The sequence below is a fragment of the Parambassis ranga genome, chromosome 10, assembly GCF_900634625.1.
Source record: "Parambassis ranga chromosome 10, fParRan2.1, whole genome shotgun sequence".
In the NCBI taxonomy this organism is placed as follows: domain Eukaryota; kingdom Metazoa; phylum Chordata; class Actinopteri; family Ambassidae; genus Parambassis; species Parambassis ranga.
Genome location: NC_041031.1, coordinates 8,664,004 through 8,690,882, shown reverse-complemented (window position 1 = coordinate 8,690,882; position 26,879 = coordinate 8,664,004). Strand labels below are relative to the sequence as shown.

General features: G+C 38.7%; 1 protein-coding gene across 2 annotated transcripts in view; it reads left to right on the top strand.

Moving 5' to 3' along the window:
- The first annotated feature begins 6,023 nt into the window (after positions 1 to 6,023).
- ctnna1 (catenin (cadherin-associated protein), alpha 1) overlaps positions 6,024 to 26,879 on the top strand; it is a 63,774-nt gene continuing 42,918 nt past the window's right edge. The window contains exons 1-8 of one of the 2 annotated variants that reach the window (XM_028415682.1): positions 6,024 to 6,150; positions 6,240 to 6,370; positions 8,113 to 8,222; positions 8,411 to 8,606; positions 12,767 to 12,933; positions 13,408 to 13,527; positions 14,843 to 15,112; positions 19,778 to 19,981. In XM_028415682.1, coding sequence (XP_028271483.1) covers positions 8,118 to 8,222; positions 8,411 to 8,606; positions 12,767 to 12,933; positions 13,408 to 13,527; positions 14,843 to 15,112; positions 19,778 to 19,981 — 1,062 coding nt within the window. In that variant the 5' untranslated portion in view covers positions 6,024 to 6,150; positions 6,240 to 6,370; positions 8,113 to 8,117. Of the gene's footprint in view, positions 6,151 to 6,239; positions 6,375 to 8,108; positions 8,223 to 8,410; positions 8,607 to 12,766; positions 12,934 to 13,407; positions 13,528 to 14,842; positions 15,113 to 19,777; positions 19,982 to 26,879 lie in introns of both variants that reach the window. The other variant, XM_028415684.1, reaches the window with a different exon arrangement.

Here is a 26,879-nt window from a genome sequence, read left to right as displayed (position 1 = left end):
GGTGAAAGGGTTTGACAACATAGCTCAAGATGGAAACCACAGATGAAGCTGGTGACATCTTCACCACCAGGAGTCTTTACATCGGAAAGAATCAATGTCAGGCCGCAGAGCATCGCCTCTCCTCCATGCATTTTCCGTGATGTGTGAAAATTTCATGCTTTCAATGACCCATACTTTGCTGTGTAGCAAAAACAAGGCACGGACGAGTACACAGTAAAAACAACATTATTTCCACCTTGTTCCTTCTGTTTTGAGGCCTTAAAAAAGGGCATCTGCAGATCTGTGAAGGTAATTGAATTTTCCTATATTTGGAGAAAATACCTTATTCTGAGCTACTGTCTAAGCAGGCCAGTAAACAATCCAATCCTTGAGGATACTGGCTCTGCTTGAGCCAGAGACAAGAAAAAAAAGGGGGGGGGGGGCAGCATTTCACTGTGACATCATCTGACTTATTATCAGCTGTGTGGGATGTGATAGGAAGCGCTGACTGAATTACTACACTTCTGCAGCAGCATTCAGCAGACAGTGACTCAAGCTTCCAGCATGGTAGTTGATTTGATACATTTTTATTACAGTAAATATGCTGTGAATGTAGCTGCGGGTGAGCTGATATTCTCATGTAACCGCATCTATTCATTTCCTATATGGCTCACATGGACCCACTCAGGTACTGATGATGTCATCATTCTCTGCATTATTAATATTAAAAGGTCATTTCCCCCCACTTTGAAGTTTTGTCTATCACATAGTGGATTCAATTTCCAATTTGCCAGTAGACTCCCAGGGACATTCGTGCTTTTCATTCCAGGAGAGGATAGACCATTTTATTACAGTGGGATACTTCCTCTGTCTGGAGGGGCGGCTGTTGTCAGACACTTGGCAACCTACATATTTTCCTTGGCTGTATAGGACAATCACCGCTACATGACAAGGGTGATTGATAGATTTGTAGCCAAGGGTAGAAAAATTCACTCATTAATCTGTCCAGCATATGTGAAGCATATGTATCCCTTATTTGTAAGTCTTGGGGGTATAAACAAGTCGCCACAGCAGCACCAATGTCATTGTTGCTGTCAGAATAGTGACCACTGAGCTCTTTCTTCATCATGGGGAGAAGGTCCCCCCACATCAGGTGAATAGGGCAGATGTTGGACACGTTTGAATTCACAGACTGGACTGCAAAACAGTGCTGATTAAACAAACAAGTATCACAATAGTTATTACAAACTCACCCACACATTAACAGAGCAGTGTATATATAGAGACACTGAATATTTTCAGACTTTTTTTCCGTTGCTTTTTTTTGTCTGTTTTGTGTTTTGTGTCCCGTAAGTGTAGGTTATTTTGGCACATTAGATGGTTCATCTTTCTTTGGCTGCTAGTGGTCTACCGGCCCACATCCAATTTATCTGTATTTCTATAACAGTTTCACCTAAAAATATGCATGGCTCTGGCTCTCATATGAATTTATATGACAAATAAAAGCTCATTTCTATCTATATACATCTACACTGTACTGTTAAAAATAAACAGCCTGTGGCACAGATATTTCCCTGGTGCTGATCATTAAAAAAAAGTAAAAAATAAACAAACAAAACATCCTTGAAGGTACAGTCTTATGTTATATAAGCTGTCTGTGCTGGCAATGACCAGCTGTGTATGACCGTGTACACATCAAACGCTAACTCCATATACATTGTGTCTTTGAAGCCTACGGAGTGTTTGGTTCAAACACTTTAGAGGGTGTCTGGACCTGTGACTCATTACAGCTCTGAAATGCATTATGTTTCATTTTGAGGCTTCCTCTACACTCTTCACCTTCCTTTTAGCCTGAATCCCACTTGGAAAGCTTGAAATTAGGGCAACATGTCCCAGGAGAATATTGGAATAAAACAAGGTTTCTGGAGTATTACTGTGAATGACAAATGTTTTTTTTTCTTTAAATGCTTGGTGGTCTTTTGGTAATTGCATTTCAGTCAGTAATCACTGCGTGAAAATGATTATAAACACCCTATTAAATGCTTCCTAATGTGTGAAACATGTCTGTCAATTGAGGTCAAATAGAAAAAAATAAACACCTTTTTATATATCATCAGTTCCTGTTTTCAGTGTTTTAAGAGGAGCTCATGCTCTGCAGCAAATACTTGTTTGCAGAAGAAAGACACCATACAGGTGAATTTAGTGGCCCAGCAATAGGAAAAAGCGTTATTCACTCGCTTCCTTTCTGCCCTTTTTAGGAGAGGTTGCACACAGACGCGCAAACAGACGGCAACAGTCTGACACCATAGCCTAGACCAGCAGGTGGAGCTCAGCAGACTGCCAACAATGGTTTAGCAGCAATTGAGTCATGGCAGCGGTGACCTTCTCAACAGTCCAATCACATGGCAAGGCTGACTTCCGATATCATGACATCACCAACATCTAACTGTAAACATGCCCGATATGTCCTGCCAGGGGACTTTTCCTTAATCCGCTCGTGATAATGTATGTTTCTTTTCTCCTCTACAGGAAAGTCACGGTGAATGGGATGCTATCGAGGATTACCATTAGTGTTACTATTGTTGACTTTGCTTCCCACCCCTTGAGGCGTCGCCGCCGTGGAAGAGTGACGCCTACATCTCCACACACTCATTCCCTAATCATAGAGGTACAAGGTCTTACTGAGAAAAAGGGGGGGGGGCTGCACATGACATCATGCAGCTCCATGGACAGCTGTCAGAATGAGTCAGGTGAATGTGGGCAGACTGAAAGTCGCTGTGTTCCTTATGTCAGGGAACAAATTCCTCCAGCAGTGTGGGAGCTTCCAGTTCAGTCAACGTCAAAGTATGAGTAAGTACCTTGACAGGAAGCTGTAACATACAGTAACTTCCATGTCACCAAAACAATGGGTGATAGCACAGCTGTGGAAGATGCTCACCTGTGGCTGTTTCTCTTGTCGTCAAAGAACAGTGCCTGCTATTCAATAAGATGCTGGGTTCTTTGAATACAAATGCAACTAATCTATATAGTCAGTGAAATTAAAAACATAATATATATATAAATATATATATTGTATTTTGAAATCATAACATCCCATAAACTAATATACATCCACCTCCTTCCATTTTTCTAATGCCACACTGGAGATTAGCATGTGCTCAATTATACATTCAGTGTGTGAAAAACATGTGCACTCGCTCATAATGAGAAGGAATTATTTATAGCATGCTGTGCTCTTATCATTTGTCGAGCCAACAGGTACAGAAAGATGAAGTTCAAGGACACCTAAACTTGTCCTCCCAGCAAGCTGTTACTTGGACAAACATTCATCATTCAAGCGCATTACATCACATCTAATCCGTCTTCTCTGCAGAGTATTAATTGGATAAACAAATCTCTGTTACACTATGACGCTCCTCTCTGTTCTTGACTGGAATTAATATTACACACAAATGAGTTCACTGATATATCTACGTCTTAATACAAGGATTTAATGCACAACCCTAAAGTTTCAGCGTGGTCAAAACTCGATGGAGGAAACAATTACTTCACAAATTATTATTGCACCTAAAAAAAAAGCATTTATATGAATATCTTTCTAGAAGATAATTATATTCTGAGGCCTTCATTAAGAGCTTTGTAAGTACATTTGTAAGCTTATTCTCTTCAGGACTGTAATTCATGCTGCACTGGTGGAGCTTCTTAATTAACACCTACTCAAGCCAACAAATAGAAGTGTGTTAGCTGTACTTGCCCGCAGAACAAAACACCATTGTTTGTAATGTTCTCTGTGTCCACCACTTTGAATTGCTGATGTCTGTCTCAACATTTTTCTCACTATATGCAATTTGAATTCTGGCCAGCAGTATTTTCTGGCTCTTCTTTGTTACATATTCTTTGGTATAAAGAAGTATCTTACACACACAGCAGTGGGACAACACATACCGTAGAAAGTTACAGAATAACTGTGTGTGTGATCCAGATATTACTGATGTTGTGGGGACCTAAATTTGTTAACACAATCACAAGGGTGAGGCTCAGAGGGTTGGGGTAAGGTTCAGCTGACCTTTAATTTACGGTGCAGCACTTTTACATATACAAAAAAAAAAAACAAATAAAATCCAGATGAGTTGATATAGCGCAGATGGAGCCTGTAAATCTCAAATGGATTTGTCTGTATTCCACAGCATACTCGCATTTTTAAACTTTGGCGTTCCCACGCTGGCACGCTGGCAGCAATGAGTTTTTACTTCACCCACAGATGACTGTCTTGCCAGAGCTGAAGAGGAGCACAACCGCAGTCACGGAGTAGGCAACAGAAACTATGCTGCAGCCTTTGGCAGAACAACCCAGTGAGAGTCAAACAGGTTTCTAATGTTCCTCATTAAAACAGAAAGTCACTACTCAGAGCTGAGCTGGATATCTGTTATTATATCAGCTACGTAAGTGAGGTGGCCAGTTATAGTTTGTTTGTTTGTATGCACACACACTTCTGGTGAAATCATTGTGATGTATTCTCCATAAATAAAGTGTATATCTTCTCGAAATTGAATTGATCAATATCCTCCAAACATATCACAGGGAAAATGAAAATAGGAATAAAAATAGGAATGGGTCTGAAAACGAAATGGGAAACAGTGTATATTTACAATATGTATGTGTCAACATGTTAGAAGTCTTTGTATTGCCACGGGCCTCAGTATTCCTGCATCAACCTGCCTAAGATCTGTAAGGCGATATCTGTGTTTGCCCTCAGTCACCTCCACATAAATGCTAGGCAAAAATGTGTAGGTGAGCTGGCTAGTATCATTTGTCATTTTGGGAAAATGACTATTATCTCTCTGTCTCTGATTACTCAGAAACTGTCAGTCCTGTGAGGTCGGCTGGAGCATGTTCACTGTGGATCCATTAGAGGCGAGCTCTCTTGTGGACGTGTGTCATACACACGTGCTGACCACGCTGTTTGTTAGCTTGTAGTATGTTTGTTTAGTACATTGTCATCTGAAGTCATGAATAAACAACTGTGTTTGTGTGTGACTGCAACTTGGGAAAATGAGGCGGGAGGGGTGGCACCTGGCCTCTTTAGATAATCTATTTATGTCTTTCACACTTCATTAAGCCCAAGCCAAAATACTTGGCTCTTGAATGTGTTTATCAAACGTCTCAATGGTATCAGTCACAGAAGCAACAAACCATCAGAGTGGGACTACAGCATACTGATCACGGATTATATACTGTTTCTTAACCTTGAAATTGTAAGATGTGTGACATGTACAAGCTATTTCTAGTTACCTGAAAAAATCATTATCTGAAATGTCAGTGCTGCTGTAGTTGGATGTTTATTATATATTAATAAAATATGAGAAGCTGAAGTTGCAGTGTGTATGTGCAACTAATGCTGCATCAGCAGGAACAGTGTCTATCTCGGAGGGCTTCTCTTACTTAAATTTATTCTTAACTCACCTTCTTAAAAAAAGTTAATATATATATATATATATTAACTTTTTGTTTGTTATAAATATAAAAATATAGTATAAAACATAAAAGTTTTATATATAAAGTGAACAAACGGAGGTGGATTCATTTTTATTGGTAAATTCTATCAGAGTTTCATATTATATGCTGCAGATGGACATACTAATAATACATACTACTAAATACTAAATTTGCCTACAAAAGGTCAGGGCTGGAAATCAATAAAAACACTGTATTACAATCGGGTGCCTTAATATTATGATGCTTTTTAAAGTTATAGCCTATTTGCCAGCCTCTTTTGTAGCAGACTAGAAACCAATTGAACTTTAACTTCTTCTTTTTTTTAACACCACAGTCCAACATGACTGCCTCATGTTCATCCGTCCCGTTAGTCTGTCATCCAGGCGAGCAGTTCCTCCTTTATACCCCGTGTTAAATGGTTAAACTGTTATCCTATTGCTCCTCCACTAGTTTGATGTAGGCTGTAATTAATCCATATATGGACACATACAGTGAGTTCCACGCCCAGAACACCTCCTCGTTGTGCGGGCTTGCTGCGGCCTGTGGTCGCCCTGCCCCGCTGCCAGGAAGTTCAGAAACTCGGTCACCGCCCCACCCAGCCCCCCCTCCGTCTCATCCATTGTTGGGCAATAGTCTGGCTCATCGAAACAGCCTCAACCGAAACTTTTCAGCTTAGTAAGTACCGAAGACCCCTTTACGACACTCTACTGTTGATCTTTTCGATATCCTTTTGGGAGTAAGTAACATAACTTTGGTGTTGGCAGGAAAGAGGACAGTTAAACTGAGACCGTGAGGTCAGGAAAAGGAAGGAAAACTTCTGAGGCAAGGAATTCCGTAATTCTCACTCCTCCATTTTGAACTTTTAAACTCCAGCTTGTCCAGCGGATTGTTGTCGGTAAGTTTTACAGTGTGTTCTTATTATCATTCTTACTGTAGCTAATTTAACCTTTATCACGCGGAGTCTTGTTCGGATAGCCCGCTGGGACAACACATAAAAGTTTTACGCAGTTTTAAAGCGGGCTAACGGCGCTAACGCTGATGTTTGTTGTTGCTCGGCTAGCATTAGCGTTAGCAAGGTGCAGTGTTTGGAACGCGTACTTGGTGCAGGTAAGCTAGGTATGCTTAACGATCGATAAGATCAGTCTGCTCGAGTATTGCTCATGTCGGGAAGCAACCTTTTGAAAATCGTTTATGTGTCTGCCTAACTTCGTTGCTTTTGCAGCGTTTCTTTAATTGGGCAACACCGACTTGATCAGGTAGCTCACTGGGTGTTTACGCACAGGTGTTTACGTAAACCTAAATGTTGGTGTTAGCGCCCAACATTAGCCAAGCTGATCAGGTATTTGATGCAACTGTTCACGTTCTAGTTATTAGTGTGGCCTTTTCAGTATATTGTGTATGTGCATTTTTATTTTAATGTTTGGGATGTGCGTTGTTTGGACAGAGTATTTCCTAATATATATGATACACGTACTGATATCTTTTCAGTTGGCTTGAGTAGTCAAAAGTCATTTAACCACATAGTATAGAATGATATCTAAGCATTATACTAGTCTACAACCTTGACATTTATTTCAGTTTCAGTTTTAGCACAGTTTTTGAGATATCTTTCCGTGGGAGTCTTCAGCCACACCCATATCCGTCAAATCCTTTGCTCCAGTTCCTTGTAATCATCCCACACAGTCTAAACATTTTTCTTGTTTATTAGGTTGAAGTAGTTTTTAAGGAAATGGACATAAGTGATGTTTTTTGAATTGGCACATATTCACTCTGTTGCTGTTGGCTTTTAATGCACTGCACACCTTATAATCTTTATATTTTATCAGAGTGGCATCATGGTTTTGAATGTTAATTGTATCTAAAACCACCTGCATGGTCAGATGCTTATTGCTCACTGAGTAAATATTTCACACAATATTTAAGCTTGGCCAGACATCCTACATCCTTTCATTAGAACTGGCATTTTTAATTAAAAGTTAAGGGTGCAATTTATCACAGGTATAATTTATCAGTATACAAAGTTCTATCAGAATTATTGAAGCTGGAAATGTGTCAGCCAGCAGTTCAGTGTAGCATTTGGTAGTCATCATTCACATGCAGTATTGCTTTTAATGTTTTGGCCCCTTTGTTGACAATATAGGCTAATAGCTAGCAAAGACATTGTTCCGATAAAGCAACTGACCAACTTTTTAGTTGCAGCCCCTCCAGGCCTCAGGGCTTACTGATTATCCTTGCCCCACCATGTTTGATAGCTAATCAATGGAGTGTCAGCCGTTGCCTGAAAAGAGAAATCGAAATTAGGCCACAGTGTTGCTGTGTCCTGCCTTTGGCTGTCATTCTGTAAAGGACGGAGCTGGCTCTGAAAAGGACTTATTTTGATTATTGCACACACCTTTTGAAACCATCTGGTAATTGTAACTGTTTTATTTTGGTTGATTATTTAAATCTAGTTTGGGGGGAATACCTGTGTGTGCCTGTGAATACTCGCATTCATCTTGATCATGTTGTACCTCTACCCCAATTTTGAAACTCTTGGAAATAATTTGAACTTAATCACATATGGTCTTTGTTTTATTAACGGTGCAAAGTCAGAAGATAATAACCTATAACTTTTTGACTTCAATTTCTTTGCTCCAGACACCATGACGAACATCAACACGGCCAACATCAATTTTAAATGGGATCCAAAGAGTCTAGAAATCCGTACTCTGGCTGTGGAGAGGCTACTGGAGCCCCTTGTCACCCAGGTAATAGATGCAGTAGTTTCATTACAAAAATAACAACAAAAACTGGTATGTAATCTTACATGAGGAGAAGGAATCACTTGCATTTGCTGGAACACTGCATCAGTGTCAGGTCCTTGACATTACTACTGTCTGTAGGATCTACATCTAAGATTCTTCTGGTTCTAAATAGTTTTCTGTTCTTATCATAGGTAACCACTTTGGTAAACTCCAGTAACAAGGGTCCATCTAACAAGAAGAAGGGACGCTCCAAGAAGGCTCATGTTTTGGCTGCATCAGTGGAGACTGCTACCCAGAACTTTCTTGAGAAGGGAGAAAAGATTGCGAAGGAAAGCCAGTTCCTTAAGGACGAGTTGACTGCTGCTGTGGAAGATGTCCGTAAACAAGGTATGTTGAAGATTCACATTGCACTAGCGTGTAGCTTCTAGCCTGTACAGAGTGCTTCCTAAGATAGGATGGATAATAAATAAATCATAAGCGATGTACATATCATCTGCTCTAGTGGAAGGCCTTGAAATAAGAATATGCTTTGAGTGTGATATTTTTTTTTACTGTGGGGTTTTCAGGGAACCCATTAATAGATTGTTCATTTGGGCATGCAGGCGATTCACATTCATTTCAAGCTAGGTGCTGTCATTGCCTTGCCGTCTACCCCAATCCCATTCCACCATGTTTATCCTGATAAGCTGTGATAAACAGTAAATTCACACTGGTTTTCTTATTTAGTTTTAGCCTTCTCAGAAGCAGGAATGTATGTCAGGATCCATCAAATGTCTTTTGCGTAGCCAGTTTGTACATGTGCCATCTTAAAGTGTTGCACAGATTGATTGATAAGCTGATAATGATACAGTGAGGATACTTGTGAGAAGAAATTCAAATTAACACAATGTAAGAATTTGATTAAAAAGGACCTAGAAGAAAATTCAATCTCATCATCATCTGAGACCAGGAGGCTTTTTGTGTCTGTGGAGATCATTCTGATGGTGCAGAGAAATGTCTTTTCTGTTAAAAAACGGTTATGTACTGGTTTGTTTAGTAGAGTACAAACTTGCTGTGGCTAAAGTGACGTGATTCCCTCATCTTCCCTGTTTTTCGCTGCTGCCAGAGAGATCTGAACAGAGTGCACAATGTCATTTAAAAAAAAAGTTTGCAGGTGTCACTCATGAAGTGAGATTCATTTAAGTGGCCCTATCCACCTGCCTTGTGGGAGTCCACCCACACACAGTCCATTTCCAATTCAATTTCATGACTCCCACAAGTCTCGAGACAGGAAATCACCATCAGATCACCAGCAAATGAAATTACAATTTGTCTTGCTATAGCAGGTTCCATCATCTAACAATAATAAGTCTCTTTACTTCTTTCTGGTCTGCATGTCTGAGTGTCTTCTGACACACTAGGAGACAATTGAGACCCAGGAGCTATGTCTTGAGGCTGGCTGTTATCACCTTCTGAAGCGACATCTGTGTCACTATGTCTTTTCTCCCCAGATGCCTAGCGAGTTAGATGTCCTCTGCTCAAGCTCCGCTCTGAGTAGTTGGGAGGTATAAGACATGTTGCGAGATAGCCTGTGCAGTGCTCAGTGCCCAGGAATGTTACTGTAGTTGTGGTAAGCTGTCACTGGGCTGGAATTCAGTGACTGTTGTTAGCTGGTGCCTAGGCCTGGCTGTCAGCTATGCCATGCTGCTCAGTGGAGCGTGCCTGGACTGATAATACGGCCATTGAGTAGGGTAACACCCCTCTCCCACCACCCTAGATTCTGAAGGCTTTTTCAACCCAGCTGTGGCTTACCAGCTGGTTAAAAGGCAGGAAAAACAATTACATGATCATGCCAAAGGATATGTAGGATAGATAGGGTATGTAATTTTTTAAATCATTATTTTCAAGTTTAGGAATATTTTACTCCACGTTATTTTCTATATATTTTAGAATATATTTTAGTGGCAACAGTTATCATAACAATCAGTACGTATTTCTTCTTCTTTACTCGGGCATCTCTGCTTTTGTCCTTGTTCTCCCCGTCTTGCCCTTCCCTCCCTGTCTGCGTCTTTGTTGTCCTGCTGTTTGAGAGGCTTATTGTGTGATATACATTTTAATCATTTCATCATGCACTTGGTGGGCTGCAGGTGAGCATTAGATAGATGGAAGTTTATTAAAGGAGCACTGATCACTATCTGCCCCCTGAAAATGGCCTTATTGATTTTGTTTATAGGGGGGAATAACAGCCTGAGGGTGCGGACTGTCTTTGAGGTCTGTGTTGTTGATCATTTGCACAAACTGTTAGCTCTCTCACAGAATGAAATAGGTAGAGTATTTGCAAGATCTTTGCACTTCAGAAAATCAGAATAGAGTAGTTCAACTTTCTTCATTTGTTTCTTATTTAAACAGTGCGACACTGAACACAATATTTTTCTGATTGACCTTTTGAAACAAATGGCTAATTTTGATAACATTTAGTTGATTTTTAATATTGGTTGGAATTCATTTTCCAGTCGTTTGCTAAGCAACATTTTGAGTGGATTTCCATCATAAAACTCTCTCTCTCTCTCTCTCTATATATATATATATATAGAAAGTGTTGGGGAGTAACGGATATCTCCCTGGGGGGCACGAGCACAGGATGGGAAGGGGAAAAATTATGGAAAATCACAGACTATTAGTACAAAGGAGATGCAGAAGATTCCCCCGAAGCAGTTGGACAATTATGTATCACACAAACAAATCAACCAGTTAAAATGGTTGTATTTTGAACCTGTGACCTGACATCAGTGCTGCTATATTTAAGCATGAAGTCTATGGCAGACATAAAAAAATGAATATTTGTCCAAAACTTTGAGTTAAAAGAATGTTTGGTCAAGTTGAGATATCTCAGTCTGAGTGAAATGTATACTTATCCTGAGCATCTGTTGCATAATTCATTACAGGGACTGGGGCAGAACAGAATTATCTTAAGAAAAATAAGAGAAGTTGAAGTTTGTAATGAGTTTGGAAATCAAGCAGTCTAAGCTGTCATATGTGCATTTCCTCTAGCAATCAATTGCTGTGCTTATTGACTGCTATTGGCCAGATTGTAACTTGGAAAACATACCAGAGATCTAATTAAAGAAGTTACTTCACTTTGTATCTAAATACAGCTTGCTCGTTATCTTTGAGTGTTCACTGTTGCTTTGACTCTGAAAGGAAACACTCCACAGCACTCTTCATGCAGTGTACTGTATTTGAGCAATGAAGAGTTTTGCACAGGCTTGTCTATCTGATGTAGCTATCCATAGCCACATGACGGCAGAGTCAAAAATATGTAGGCTGCTCTTGTAAGCTGATGGAGGCCCTGACTAAGAACTGCTCACTCAGTGTGGATTGAAGGCTACCAAAGCAAATTCCAGCATAAAAGTATAAACTGGACAAGACCAGTTAACAAGTTTAAATTGTCTGTAAATATAATCTTGCCCGTTTAGTTTTAAGAGGCCATAGTTATTATCTAAACTGTTGTCAAGGTGGAAGGAGGTGGGCTTCACTGTTTATATGTTTATTTTTACAGCTACCATCATGTTTATTGCTGTAAAAATATGTAATCCCATTTGAAAGATGGACAAGGTACAGTCTTTGTCATGTCACATCTTCATGAGCAGTGGTGCAAAAAAGACGCTGCTTTTATATTTATACACTTGGCTGTAAGGTGGTAACAAGTGAGTGTGACCATGCTATGCTAAAACAACTTTAATGGGTCTTATTTTTATAGCTCGCGTCATTGTCGGTAAAAAATGTTGCTTGCCACCTATTATTGTGTGTGTTTTCTTTTAAATCTCTATTTAGGAGAGTAGACAAGATAAGCACGTGTCCTTTCTTGTTTTTGGATCTTCAGTGCAGCTATAGAAATGTTACATGGCTGTTATTATTTTGGAGATTGAGTTTGGCTGCTTCTTTGCTGAAGTAAACTGGATTTACTGGATTTGTTCATGATGTGAGACTACAGAGTCTATTTGTGTGCCCAGTCAACTGTGCAGGCCCATCCAATATAGGACAAAGCATGGTACTGGACAGTCCAGACACTGGGTCTTTTGTCATGGTTTTGACCTCTTTTTTTTTTTAAAGGCTGTGTGTGCATGTCCATGCGAAAACAGAAACACTTTGTGTGACACATGCTGACCCTAGTCAGGCTGGAAAAATGCATCAGACTGCTGCCTCCCCTGCACACTCCTGTAAATCTCAAGAAGACGTCTGGCACAGTGGACTTGTTGGCTGGAATAGACTGTGACTGTTTTCTGATATTCACTATCAACCCCTGTACAGTACTGCAGCTGCTGCTAATAATACTAAACACATTATATTTGAAACAATGGTTGGGTTGTTTGCTCTAATGCATGAAAGGATCAAGCTAGATCATCAGTATTTAAAACTATTTAAGTGTTTTTTTTGGAATACATCTTGTTCATTTATCATTTCATTTACATATTTAGCACTACGTGTTTGATTATAGGGTGTTTTTCTTTCTTTCTACAAACTTCACGACACTAAGGAATTAATAAAGTGTTGTGTCCTTTCTTCAGGTGATTCAATGCGGCTTGCTTCTGGAGAATTTGCAGAAGACCCCTGCTCTTCTGTGAAGAGGGGCAATATGGTCCGTGCTGCCAGGGCCCTCCTTTCAGCAGTCACACATCTGTTGGTGCTGGCAGACATGTCAGATGTCTACCAACTTCTGCTGCAGCTTAAGCTGGTGAGATACTTACATTTTTTCTATATTATAATAATAATAATTGTTTAAGAAAACCCTTATTATTTGAGCTGGGGAATTGTTAAGCGCTGTTTGATTCAGTTTTGCTATCAATCTCTCACATCTACAGGAGCAGGTGTGTGTAAAAAATGAAAGTAAAACCAAATGAGTGATGTTTAGAATTCCACTTTCATGTCTCCTTGTCACAACAACAAGTGTATACTTTTCCTTTTTAGGGAACTCCTTTTAATAAAGGGAATTTATACAACAATACTATACATTTAGATCAAAGTGTCTTTCTTTTGAATTACTGTGTTTAAACATATATCATGTTTCCATATAATAAAAGTAAATATATAAATAAATAATATGTGTCATTGACTAGTGTTGTGGACACTGATTATTTAATTTACTGTTTAAATTTGCCAGTATGCAGTCACTGTTACTGCCTAACTTTTTCCCTTCTACTTGGCTCAGGTGGAGGACAGTCTGGTCAAAGTGCGCAACGCAGGAACAGAGCAGGACTTAGGAATCCAATACAAGGCGTTGAAACCAGAGGTGGACAAACTGAACATCATGGCTGCCAAGAGACAGCAGGTAATGCATTTACTGAATAGGAGAGCTGGAGTCAAATTGTGTGAGCACAGAAGGCTGGTGGATTTAATTGACCTGGGAGGATGTATGAATTGGTGTTGGTGGGCTTGTAACTACAACAGAACAAATGAGCTCTCCAACCAACACAGCAAATGGTAAAACAGTAAGAGTCGGTAAACAAAACAAACAGTGCCTTATGCTATTACAGGACAATTACATGCCGTAAGCATGAACAATTTTATTACCAGAAGCATGCTGGGAGAAAAGACCATAAAGATGCTGAGGATAAATGTGACAAAACACATTTCCCTTGATGAGAAATACTTTGAAAGATGGCACATTCTTCAGAGTAGTGAAAGTGAAAGTCAGCAGCGAGGCTGGAGGCATTGTCTGGAGAAATGACTTGAGGTTTACTTATGTAGATCCAGAAGATGCAGGCACGTGCTGTGAATTATGGTATGTGGTCTCTTTATTGTGAAGTTCTAAAGATAGGTAACCTGCAGCAAAAATTACCTTTTCAAACTTTATTTAACTTTAACTTTTATTAATTAATTATTTATTAATTACTGCATGATCTAAGAAGGTACTAAGATGTTATGGTTTTCTTGGCAAATGTAATTGCTAGTGTACCACTGTTAACAAACATTGTGCTAATAATTGTTGAACCTGTAAAATAGTTCAGTGATGTAATTGCATCAAGTTGCTGAGTACCAGCTTCATACTTTAATCAGGCAAATGTTGTCTTACATATTGCCTGCTCTAAAAGTGGACAAATGATAAATGATCATGACAAAAATGATCACTGATGACTTTAAAGGAAAATTACTTTTATTTGTAATTGCACATTTTTCCTTATGTGTTTAACCAAAGTGAATGCAGGAAGTAATGGGCCTTAACGGCAAGCAGTAGTGGAAAAAAGCCCTGGGAGTGTTTCATTTGGAGATGAGGCTTTCATTTTGTGTATGCAAGCTTTTTTTTAATGCCATAAATCTATGCCAGTGATCACTATCTCCTCTCCTCCCTCCCGTGAAGATGTAATTGCAATACAATGCTGAGGTCTGAATAGCAACGCATTAAATTGCAAAGGCACATTATAATGGCCTGATTATGGCTGTGTTGTGTTGCCGCAGGGGACAGAAATAAATCTGGGTCATCCAGAACAAACTCTGTCACACTTAGTGTCTCTGTAAGGGCATGACAAGCTCATTTTGAATCTAAAGTACATTACCATCCTGCCTTCTGCAAGCATTCCCTCTTACAGTTTACGTCTTTGTTTGTTGCATCCTTTTTTGCATTTCTGCTCATCTCGTCCTGCTAGGAGCTAAAGGATGTCCATCACAAGGACCAAATGGCTGCTGCTCGTGGAGTGCTACAAAGGAACATCCCTATGCTGTACACAGCCTCCCGTGCCTGCCTGCAGCATCCTGACGTGGCAGCCTACAAGGCTAACCGTGACCTGATCTACAAGCAGTTGCAGCATGCTGTCTCGGGCATCTCCAACGCCGCCCAAGCCACCACCACTGAAGACTCAGCACTCAGTCAGCCAGGAGGGGGTGGAGAGCTTGCTTATGCACTCAACAATTTTGATGTAAGTCAAAAAGTGACGTACGCGTAAAGTGTCTGTTCTAAGTGATAAAATGATTTGTTTATTCAAGAGGAACCAACAGGGTTACTCAGAAATATTAGTTAGGTCATTTTGTTTGTAGAACTAACTGAATCATAATATTACAAAAAAACATTTGCTGGCCTGGGGTTGTGGTGGAAATTGGGACAAGATATGTGGACAAAAAGCCTTTGGGGTGAACTGAATATGCTCCTGAGTCACTACTACCTCATTCCTTCTCTTGGTCCTATGTCAGATGAAGGATATTCACACAGTTGTTGCAATCAGATAAAGGCATTCAGTAGACTGCCCTTACAATCACATCATGTACTTTTTATATTAACTGGTTGAACTGGTCTCCTTCTCTTGAATCTACTGAGTTGTGGTTTATTATTTTGTTTAAGTCTTCAGCTGACTAATATTTTAGATGCATCTTTCAAACTGAAGTACTTTAGAGAATTGTAGTCTTAGCTTTAGTATTTAACATTGAGCAGCTCAGATCTGCCAAAGCACTTACATTAGGGACAATTAATTGACTATCAATTAATTGTCAATAAGAATTTGCTCTAATAAATTATATTTATTGTAGGTTAATTGCCCTAGCAGTATATCTGCTCGCCGTGTTATTTCCGTTTCTATGCGGTCGCGCCTTACTCCATCGTGCACGGTGGAGTTCTTTCCCGATGTACACACACATATGCGTGCACATACAGGTGAGCACACTCCTACTAGCGGACAGGAAGCGCATTGGAAAATATGTCATGTCATGGCTGTGCTTTCTGTTGGAAAATTATTAGTAGCCTAGCCATACTGGTTTCTTGTTTTTTTAGTTAGGGTGATATTTGAATAGTACACATGTTCTCAGTAGTTGTCTTCACTGTAAACAGACTGCGCACATGCACGACTCATGTGTCCAGGTCTTTATATGCTATAATGAGCAAAATCACATTTAGACAGGAATGTTTTTTATTTCAGGACAGGTAACATCTTAATTTGATTGTTCTAAAGGTAAGTTTACTCTTTACATCTGCAAATCAGGTGTTGTCCCAACTGTTCTGAGTACTGAAGATGATTGTCATGAAGGGTTTAGATAACTTTGAGATTGAAGTAGTCAAACGTAGAATTTTGTGTTGAATTTGGAGAAACAAACTTGTAATATTAATTGTGTTGAGCTATTTAAAGTGTTCTTGCAACGGTAGCTATGCCTTTGTGTTGGGGAGAGTTGTGGCCAGAGACATTATGTCTTTAGGTCATCCATTAGTCTCTTCAATGTCTTGATGGAGTTTTTTAGAACATGATTTGGCACAAACATTAACTCAGAATCAAGGATGAACAGGTTGAAACTTTGGTGGTCAAAATTTACTGCGACCTCACAAAACACATTTTTGTGCGTACACCAAGAATTTGCTTGTTGATTATGACAAAATTTGACCAGAATGTTTAATAGATGTCAAGCCACTTCACCTGTTTTTCTTTGATGAAGTATAACTAATTCAAAACCAAAAGGATGCTTGAAAGATTTAGCACAGTTCTCATAATATTGAGATAAACACCATTGCGATAACAGCTGGATATAATGTAAAGCTAATCATTTTAATTCTGCCTGATGTGATAACTGCAAAGATTATTAACCTGACCTGTTTTTTTCCCACTATCGGTGACTTCTTTCAGATTAACAAAGTTCCTCCTCATTTACTGGAGATCTGTTCATTATTAGACACACTGGCAGCTTTTAACAGCATTACAGGTTCCTGTTTTAGACTATTTGCTATATGCATTATTTATCTTTTGCTGATCATTTTAGATCTGGTGATTGGTGATTGACGCGGTCCTCGTGCTCATGTTGTGCCAAATCATACACGGTTCATTTACTCATGGTTATTATAAACTAAAGAATTTCTTGATGAGTGAGTATGGGACGTTCAAGAGTTGTTTGTATTTAGATAGGAGTCAAACATTTCTGTGTTGACCCATTGACATCAGCGGCACTTGGTAACCTTCCTGCTGATCATTTGCCGTTCTTGTGCTGCAGCCAAACTCAGCTCTCGTTTTGGGACTTTTTGTATAACACATGCCACTTGGATTGAGGCCAGGTGACGGATTTTCTCAGTAAACAACAGTAAGCTGGCCCTAAAGGCTCTCCAGTGCCTAGTAAGGGCTGTATTTATTGATGCCAGTGACCCAAAATGATTATTGCTACAGGTGTTGAGTTTGTCTGACCTCAGATAACTTTGTCATGTGTTATAATTAATGGAGGATGTATATACATGGTTTTAAAGCTACACAAAAAGGTATGTCGGTTGTTTGTTGTATGTCATCTAGCTAATCCAAAATGTTGGAAGAAGTCACCTTCAAGAATTACAATTTAGTTTTTTGGGGTAGTAAGTCCTTTAGCCAAATTCATTTATTTGATGCTATATGGCATCCTGCTGGAAGAGCACATGGTATGGTTTGTAAGAAAACCTTTCTGCAGTTGTTGGTACTTTTAATGCTCCTGAGCTTCAGTTAAATGACCAACCTTGCCCACAATGATAAAGGGTAAAGGGTAACTACACCATGAAATTCTGACTGTCCTTTTTGCGTATTAGAAAAATGCAACAGGGGTAAGCATTTGTGGTTCAGCATCAAATTGGTGATATAGAAGCAATCTTTCCATTTACACACACTATGGAGACGCACATATTGACCAGGTGCATTGCATTTGTCTAGGGAGTTTTTTAAATGTTACTTTTTTCCAGGCCCAGCCAAATTTGCAGTGTAAAATTGGTATCACATACTTAAGTTGCAGTGCGCTTTGCCTTATTCTGCTTACCTTTAAGTTCTTCATCTGAGTGAGTAGCTCCTAGCAAGACTAATAAAAAATTAACTTCAACTAAGCTTTTTAAAGTAGCAAATGTAGTACTTTAGACGTTTGCCTTATGGCATCCTTTATCAAGTGAGCATTGCTTTCCAAAGTAGTCTCACTAGTGAGTTTATTAACCATGTGCCCTATGCTTTCAGCAAATTAGTATATTTAGGACAGTAGTACTAGGAGAACACACTCTGCACATGATATCACTGTTGGCTCAGTTCAAGTCCTGAGATACAGATTTAGGTGTTTTTGTATTATGACTTGAACAGATCATTTACCAGTAAGTCCATTTAAATTCTTTTTCAACTATTAAAATTATAAAGGATTTATTCCTAATGATACATGATATGCTGAATGATTCATCAGTATAGGATAACAACAGACTCCTTGGATTGTTGATTTATTCTTTTTCCTAGCTTTTCTTCCTGGAATACCTACTTTACGATGCCCACTTTCAAGTGCAAGGCAAAATTAGCAAATGAGTCAACCCACCATCCTCCCTCTCTCTCTGTTTCCTGCTCCATGTCTCTTGTGCGCCTGTTGCCATGGTAATATGACACGCAAGCAGAGGAGGTCAGATGAGACGAAACGGAGGGGGCTGGAGGTGGCAGTGATAGAGGGCGGGCTGCCTAATAAACCACAATCCTAACTGCTGAATTGTTGAATATTTTGTAGCAATAAGGCTTCTGCAGAAGCACTGCAGAGTTCATTTGTCATGGGATGGCTTTCTTTCTTTGCTGGCAAACATCATGGTGATACCTTAACCCTCTGCAGTGTCTCAGCAGCATGACAACTTGTCCCTGTGAGATGAGACATTTTAGTGGCATCTCTCGAGATATAAAAATGAAGAGCTTAGCACCTCTAACTTAAATTAAAGGTATTATACAGTTATATATATATGTGCATTATTTTGGGCAAATTCCCCATGCTGTTGTTTTTAGTGTGAATAAATAAAATAATGATTCTACAAATGTTAACACCATATAGATCAGTTGTGACATTTGTAAAAGTTGTGTTACCCACAGTAGTTGTTAGCTCACCTGCAGTTTCCTCCAATGTACCTCTTAAAGTCTTGTCTGACCCCTTCCTTGCTGATTGCTCCATGTTTTTTTTTAGACATTTTAGGTTATCTAGGAGAAGAATTACGTATGACTTTGACAACAAATTTCCAGTCAGGAGACTGAAGACCTTTCCAGAAGCCTTAGTTGGCTTTTCCTGAAGCAATTTATAGTGTATTTGAAAGTATGCCTGTTATAGAAGCTAGCATTCAGAAACATTTATCATTCTTGTTAGGATATTTTTGTGCAACTTTGTTAGAACCTTGATTAAATAAGTGCATGTCAGGGTGGTTATTTTTTAACATTGTGATGGATTAAAGAAAAGAGGTTTTGCAGTTATCAAAAGTTACATCTGGAAAGGAGGTTATACTTTTTCTTCATCTTTATACTTTTACAATGCTTTTTTCTTCTGACAATTTTGTATTGGATTGAATGTGATCGATGTGCTCAAACTCTTGATTTTTTTTTATGGTTTGGCCTGTGAGTATTTCCATTTATTCATTTTACATCTTTGTCTTTGTTTTTGCTTGTATTTCTTATGTCAGACATGCCAGACACAGAAGAGACAATCTGCAGCATTTGTTTTGGGTTTCTAGCTGACCTGTCAGTCTGTCAGATCAGCAACCCCTTTTCCTGCCAGATTTCTCTCTTCTGGCTTGTAGAAGAAGAGATCAGTGTACCATGATGACTTTTGCATTTTTTGCTCCCTGTGTAATTTCCCCTCTGACTCTTTTCTTACAGAAACAAATCATTGTGGACCCCCTGGCGTTCAGTGAGGAGCGCTTCCGTCCTTCCCTGGAGGAGCGCCTTGAGAGCATTATCAGTGGTGCTGCCCTCATGGCTGACTCTTCATGCACACGTGATGACCGCAGGGAGCGTATTGTGGCTGAATGCAATTCTGTGCGCCAGGCTCTTCAGGACCTCCTGTCTGAGTATATGGGCAATGTAGGTGTTGGTTTTATTTTTACATTGATTTTTGTTTGCCACATCACTAGTTCACACTCTTGGCTGCAATGATTAAAAGGCCAAAAGACAAAATCTACATTTTTTTTCAATGTAGATTGGCTTAAAAATATTAATTTATATGAGCTCAACAGTTTCTATTTGCTTAACTTGCTATGTGGAAATCAGGGTTGTCCCATCTACTCAACTAACAACTATCTACTGCCTGAGCATAAATAAGTTGTATTTATGAACTGCAAGGAAGAGGTTTATCTTCTTCATCTCTAAATCACAATGCTCTCTCACCCATACAGTCTAGTGCTCTCTCAACCACAGGGTGGGTAATCTGATCAGGAATCAGATAAATGCTACAGCAGCCCAGAGTGCCTCATATTTGTTCATATGTGTATAAAAATTGTTGGAACCGTTAGCTTTCATGAGATATACAGCAATAGCAATGTTAAATGCACATTTTGTGTGAATTATGCTGCTGTTGTTATCACAAAGATGGAGGAGACTTTTCACACTTTCTGACACTAAAGACAAATAGTCACTTAATGTGAATATGGTCAGTGTGATTTCTTAGGAATGAGGTCTGTTGAATTATTTTTTTATGAAACAATGGATGCTCTGTTATGTCATTGAACTCCATATCACTTTTCAAAAGAGAGAGTTATAATTAGTCAAGCTCCTAGTTTTCAAGATCTCTGTCTGGTGGTAAATGTCTTATTACACTGGGAAGCACCAAAAAACTAGTATCTGATTGTTTCAGAGTGTAGATGATTGTCTTAAGTGCTGATAAATTGGGTGACAGAAAATGATCTGATATATATCACACTTCTAAAGCCCCTGAGATTACATTTAGATTTCTTTTTGTTGGTCTTTGCAGAGGTAGTGTGCACATAAAATCTTTTTGGAATGGTTGGAAAGGTTTTCTGAAATGAGGTTATTGTGTAATCCCGGGAGCAGTGAAGTGTTTGAATGTATTATAATTATATTTCATAACACCTGTATCACTTGACAGTTTTGTTTCAGAAACAAAAGCAGCTTATTGTTGGCGCATCATTTTTACAGAGAACATTTTTAGGAAGGTATTGCATCAGTGACATTTTAAGACGGTAACTAAACTCAGTTTTCCTGTTAGTGTTTTGCCATTTTTGACATCTGGACTTTGTTACTTGAACTCTACAGAAGATTGAGTGGCACCCACCTTGTTGTTTGTGGTGAGCTCTCTTGTTAAGAACAGGCAGTGAAACTAAAAAAAATCCCTTTCAGTTGGTTTTATTGTCTTTCACCTTGTGTCATCTTTAGTCTTTCTACTTCAATTTTTTTTCTGTTGAGCAGGCCATCCAGAAAAAAATAACATTGCTGAGCTTTATTTATTCTATCTGTGAACCTTTTCAATGTTTTCTTGCTGACTTTTACAGGTAAAATTATGAACTGCGCAGCGTACCCAGTTTATTTGTGATGGGCTACAGTGGTCCTGTGGCTGTAATGAATGTCTGACCTGGCAGAGTATTAGTGCAGATTGTATCCCCTTTCCACACAGAGTATTTTAACAATGCACATTTCACAGAAACATAAAACCCTAAGCACACCTCTTTGGTAAAGATAATGGTTACATGTCAAGTTGGTTCTAGACTATTAATTATTTACCGTTTGCAGTGTCTTGATAGATTGGATAAAGTGGTTTTGCTTGTCAAGTACAATGATTTAGCACAAATTTGGCAAAATTGCAGGCAAGCATTTGGTAGAAAAAAGACACATTTGTGGTAATTGTACAGGGATTTGTATGTTGTCTTTGTAGTGCCTTCTTGTGAACACTTACTGCATTTGTGCTGCTCTGATTCTGGTTGGCAGTCTAGCAAGTTCAATAAAGCAGGCAACAGTGGGCAAAAAAACCCATATGGTGGAATATGGGTTTAAATTCAGAGGTTGGACTTACGGAGCAACTTCTAACAAATTCTCTTTCTCCCTGCCATCTCTTACAATATTTTTCGTCCCCTCCAGCTGCTCCAGGTACCAGTTTTGTTTACTTTAGTTTCTATTTCAACCCAATCTAACCCTAGCAAGGAATGTATGAAGATTAAAACATTAAGTTCAATGCTGTAGTGTGCCTACCATAATTTAGTCAGTTTTAACAATTATGGACCTGAGCTTTTGACAGATGATGTTAAATTTAATTTTTGTTGTTTGAAACTCCTCAAAGGAAGCAGTGTATTCTTTGTGGAGTTGTAGACTCTGTCAGATCTGTTTTATGATGTTTTATGACGCTATTGGTTTTTTGCTCTCAGACCAAATGATTTATCTGTCTATAATACCTACTAGAAAATTGTGGAAATTCTCCCAAGGTTTATGGGATTTAACCCAAAAATAATAAAAAAAGGTTTTATGTACTACATGGCACAGAAGAATTGTATCGAAGGGTAACTACATTTTAAATAATTTGGAGCCACCAGAGTTTGTTTTGCTTTGGTTTTATTTAGTAACTTCATTACAGCCATATCACTGACAATCTAGGAAAAGACAAAAGAGAATGGCAGAGGTATTACAATGAAATAGGCAGACAGCCTGGGACATTTGAAGTAATGTGGTTTGTGCCTCAACCACAAGCCCACCAAATACAAACATGTATCTTTTGAATTGGTTTGTGTATAAAATGTTTTAAGTAGACATCCTACAAGTAGCACAACTCTAATCCTTTAGTATAAAACAGAATATTAAACAGATTATTAAATATAAATTACTTACTACTACTACTACTACTACTACTACTTTTGAATCAAAATAAAACACACCAAAAATAACCTTTGTGTTATAGTAACTCCTTTCAACTGTCTACAACCTGAAGTGGGACTGAAGAAAGTAGACAGGACTGCAATGAATTGTAGCACAGAGTGAGGAGTGAGGTGACAAAGGCCAAACAGAAAGCATATGATGAGTTGTATGCCAGGAGGATGATGAGTGGAAAGGCTGTCATGATGACATACCGGTGGAGGTGTGGAAGTGTCTAGAAGAGACAGCAGTGAGGTTCCTAACCAGTTTGTTCAACAGGATTTTAGAGAGTATGAAGATGTCCGAGGAATGGAGAAGTGTTATAGTGCTGATCCTTAAGAACAAGGGTGATGTGCAGAGTTGTTGCAACTGCAGAAGTATAAGGTTGATGAGCTACACAATGAAGCTATGCGAAAAAGTATTGGAAGCAACTCTTAGAAAGGATGTGGATATGTGTGCGCAGCAGTATGGCTTCATGTCCAGAAAGAGCACTGCTGATGCAATTTTTTGCACTGAGAATGTTAATGGAAAAGTACAGAGATGGTCAGAAGGAGCTGCATTGCGTCTTTAAATTTAGAGAGCTGTGGTACTGTATGAGGAAGTTAGACGTGGCAGAGAAGTACGCCAGAAGATATGTATGAGAGGAGTAGGCTATGACAGTAGAGAGGCGTGCTGTAGGTCAGGTAGAGAAGTTCAAGGTGGAGGTGGGGCTACATCAAGGATCAGCTTTGAGTCCCTTCTTGTTTTCTGTGCTGATGGACAGGTTGACAGATGAGGTCAGACAGGAATCTTAATGGACAATCGTGTTTGCAGATCTGTGATCTGTAGTGAGAGCTAAGAGCACATAGAGAAACACCTGGAGAGGGGAAGGTGTGCTCTAGAAAGAAAAGGAATGAAAGTCATTCGTAGTAAGACAGATTAGTGTGTGTCAACATAAGGGAGAGAAGTAGAACAGTGAGGTTACAGGAGGTTGATGTCAACAGTCTATTATGATAGGTGTGTGACAGAAGAGTGTCAACAAGAATCAAAGGAAAGGTGTACAAGACAGTGAGACCAGCTATGCTGAAGGGTTTAGAGACTGTAGCAGTGAGGGTAATACAAGAGGCAGAACAAGGTATAGCCCTGTTCTATAGGAAAGGAAACCTTAACCCTCATGCATTGTTCGCAAACACTACCCTAATGTGTTGTTCGGGGACAAAAACGTCCCCTAACTTTAACGGTTTTAAAAATATATTAGATAAATATTTTTTTGAAATTTTTTTGCATAGACCTTTTAATTAACTTCAGTTCTAATCAACAGTAGTGAAAAAATCATTTTCCCCCAGGATTTTAACCCTTTAATCACCAATTTTATGAGGGGTGGTGCTGAAAATTGAAAAAAAAAAACACAAAATGGCTCATTTTTAATAGAAAAGGTGAATGTGGACTGGATTCTTTTGAACCTTTATTACAGTCTTGGTCATGTCAAACATCAGTAAAAAAATTGACTTGATTGCATTATTAGTTTTTGCACAGCACTGGATTTTCTTTTTTTCTCCCTAATGTGTTGTTCGGGGCCAAAAACGTCCCCTAACTTTAACGGTTTTAAAAATATATTAGATAAATATATTTTTGAATTTTTTTTGCATAGACCTTTTCATTAACTTCAGTTCTAATCAACAGTAGTGAAAAAATCATTTTCCCCCAGGATTTTAACCCTTTAATCACCAATTTTATAAGGGGTGGTGCTGAAGATTGAAAAAAAAACACACAAAATGGCTCATTTTTAATAGAAAAGGTGAATGTGGACTGGATTCTTTTGAACCTTTATTACAGTCTTGGTCATGTCAAACATCAGTAAAAAAATTGACTTTATTGCATTATTAGTTTTTGCACAGCACTGGATTTTCTTTTTTTCTCCCTAATGTGTTGTTCGGGGACAAAAACGTCCCCTAACTTTAACGGTTTTAAAAATATATTAGATAAATTTTTTTTGAAATTTTTTTGCATAGACCTTTTAATTAACTTCAGTTCTAATCAACAGTAGTGAAAAAATCATTTTCCCCCAGGATTTTAACCCTTTAATCACCAATTTTATAAGGGGTGGTGCTGAAAATTGAAAAAAAAACACACAAAATGGCTCATTTTTAATAGAAAAGGTGAATGTGGACTGGATTCTTTTGAACCTTTATTACAGTCTTGGTCATGTCAAACATCAGTAAAAAAATTGACTTTATTGCATTATTAGTTTTTGCACAGCACTGGATTTTCTTTTTTTCTCCCATTTTGTCCCATAGACTTACATTATAAACACACTTTTTTTGACTGCACAGCCATGGCACTACATAATCATGCATTCTTGATTGTTGGTGGTTTACCCTGTTGGTAGGAGGTAAAATTTGTGATTTTTACAGTTAACAACTTAATTACCATATTAACCCTTTACCTGCAGGCCTGTGCTCATGTAGTGTAGTTTCTGGCTTGTATATGGAGTTATAGGGAGTATTTTAGCACATAATTGTGTGTCTACACACTGTGTGTGTATGTTAGAGAGGAAGAGAGCCATTTGCACACTGATCTTGTTGTCTGTGAGTACACACAACCACAGAGTCTTCATAGTAAACAAAAACAAAGAAAGTGTTGCTATGCACGTGTGGCCCTTTGATGTCTACAGGTGCAGACTAAACAAAACAAAAAGGCAAGTGGTCTTACATGTGACCTTGTGGTCATTTGATGGTGAGAAGAGCAGAAAGCAACATGAAGAGAGGATTCACTTGTGCACAATCTCTGGAAATGATTGTGCAGCCTGGCTCTATGAAGGGCCAGGCTGTGAAGCTGTGAAGGCTGCACAAGTAGATCCGTCACTTGTTCACAAGCGAATCCTTCATTCGTTCACAAGTGAATCCTTCACTCATGCACAGGTGAATCCTCTCTTCATGCTGCTTGCTGCTCTTGTCACCATTAAATGACCAGGAGGATGCATGCAAGTCCACTAGTGTTTTTGTTTTGTTTAGTCTGAACCTCTCAGCATCAAAGGGCCCGGCACTTACTTTTAGGGCTGCAACAAATTTACTTTACTTTACTTTACTAAACTACTTTTAATACTAATTTTAGTAGGGGACTAAACTGTAGATTAGATTTGGTTAGTCAATGATTATTTATTATGTTATCAAGTTATCTATCTATGGTGTCTATTTAGTAACATGCACATGTACGTATGGTCGTGTGGAGCGCAACACACCATGGAAAAGGGGCACTTAGACCTCACTTAGACTAATTCAGTGATCTCAACTGAGACACTAACCTAAAAGTAAAGTCACTCTACTGGAGGACGTGTTTTCCGAAAGCTAAAAAAAAAAAAAAAACAGCTATTTTACCCATCCACAACTTCAGACGCCAGAACTCCTGGATGTTTTCATTTTACATGCTTATGCATTGCCGTTGTACGTCTGAATTAGGTACACTTCACTTACTTAGTAACTTTATTTTCCTGACTTTCCTTCCCTGACAGTGTGCAAATGGCTCTCTTCCTCTCTAACATACACACACAGTGTGTAGACACACAATTATGTGCTAAAATACTCCCTATAACTCCATATACTTAAGCCAGAAACTACAGTACATGAGCACAGGCCTGCAGGTAAAGGGTTAATATGGTAATTAAGTTGTTAACTGTAAAAATCACAAATGTTACCTCCTACCAACAGGGTAAACCACCAACAATCAAGAATGCATGATTATTTAGTGCCATGGCTGTGCAGTCAAAAAAAGTGTGTTTATAATGTAAGTCTATGGGACAAAATGGGAGAAAAAAAGAAAATCCAGTGCTGTGCAAAAACTAATAATGCAATAAAGTCAATTTTTTTACTGATGTTTGACATGACCAAGACTATAATAAAGGTTAAAAAGAATCCAGTCCACATTCACCTTTTCTATTAAAAATGAGCCATTTTGTGTGTTTTTTTTTCAATTTTCAGCACCACCCCTCATAAAATTGGTGATTAAAGGGTTAAAATCCTGGGGGAAAATGATTTTTTCACTACTGTTGATTAGAACTGAAGTTAATTAAAAGGTCTATGCAAAAAAATTTCAAAAAAATATTTATCTAATATATTTTTAAAACCGTTAAAGTTAGGGGACGTTTTTG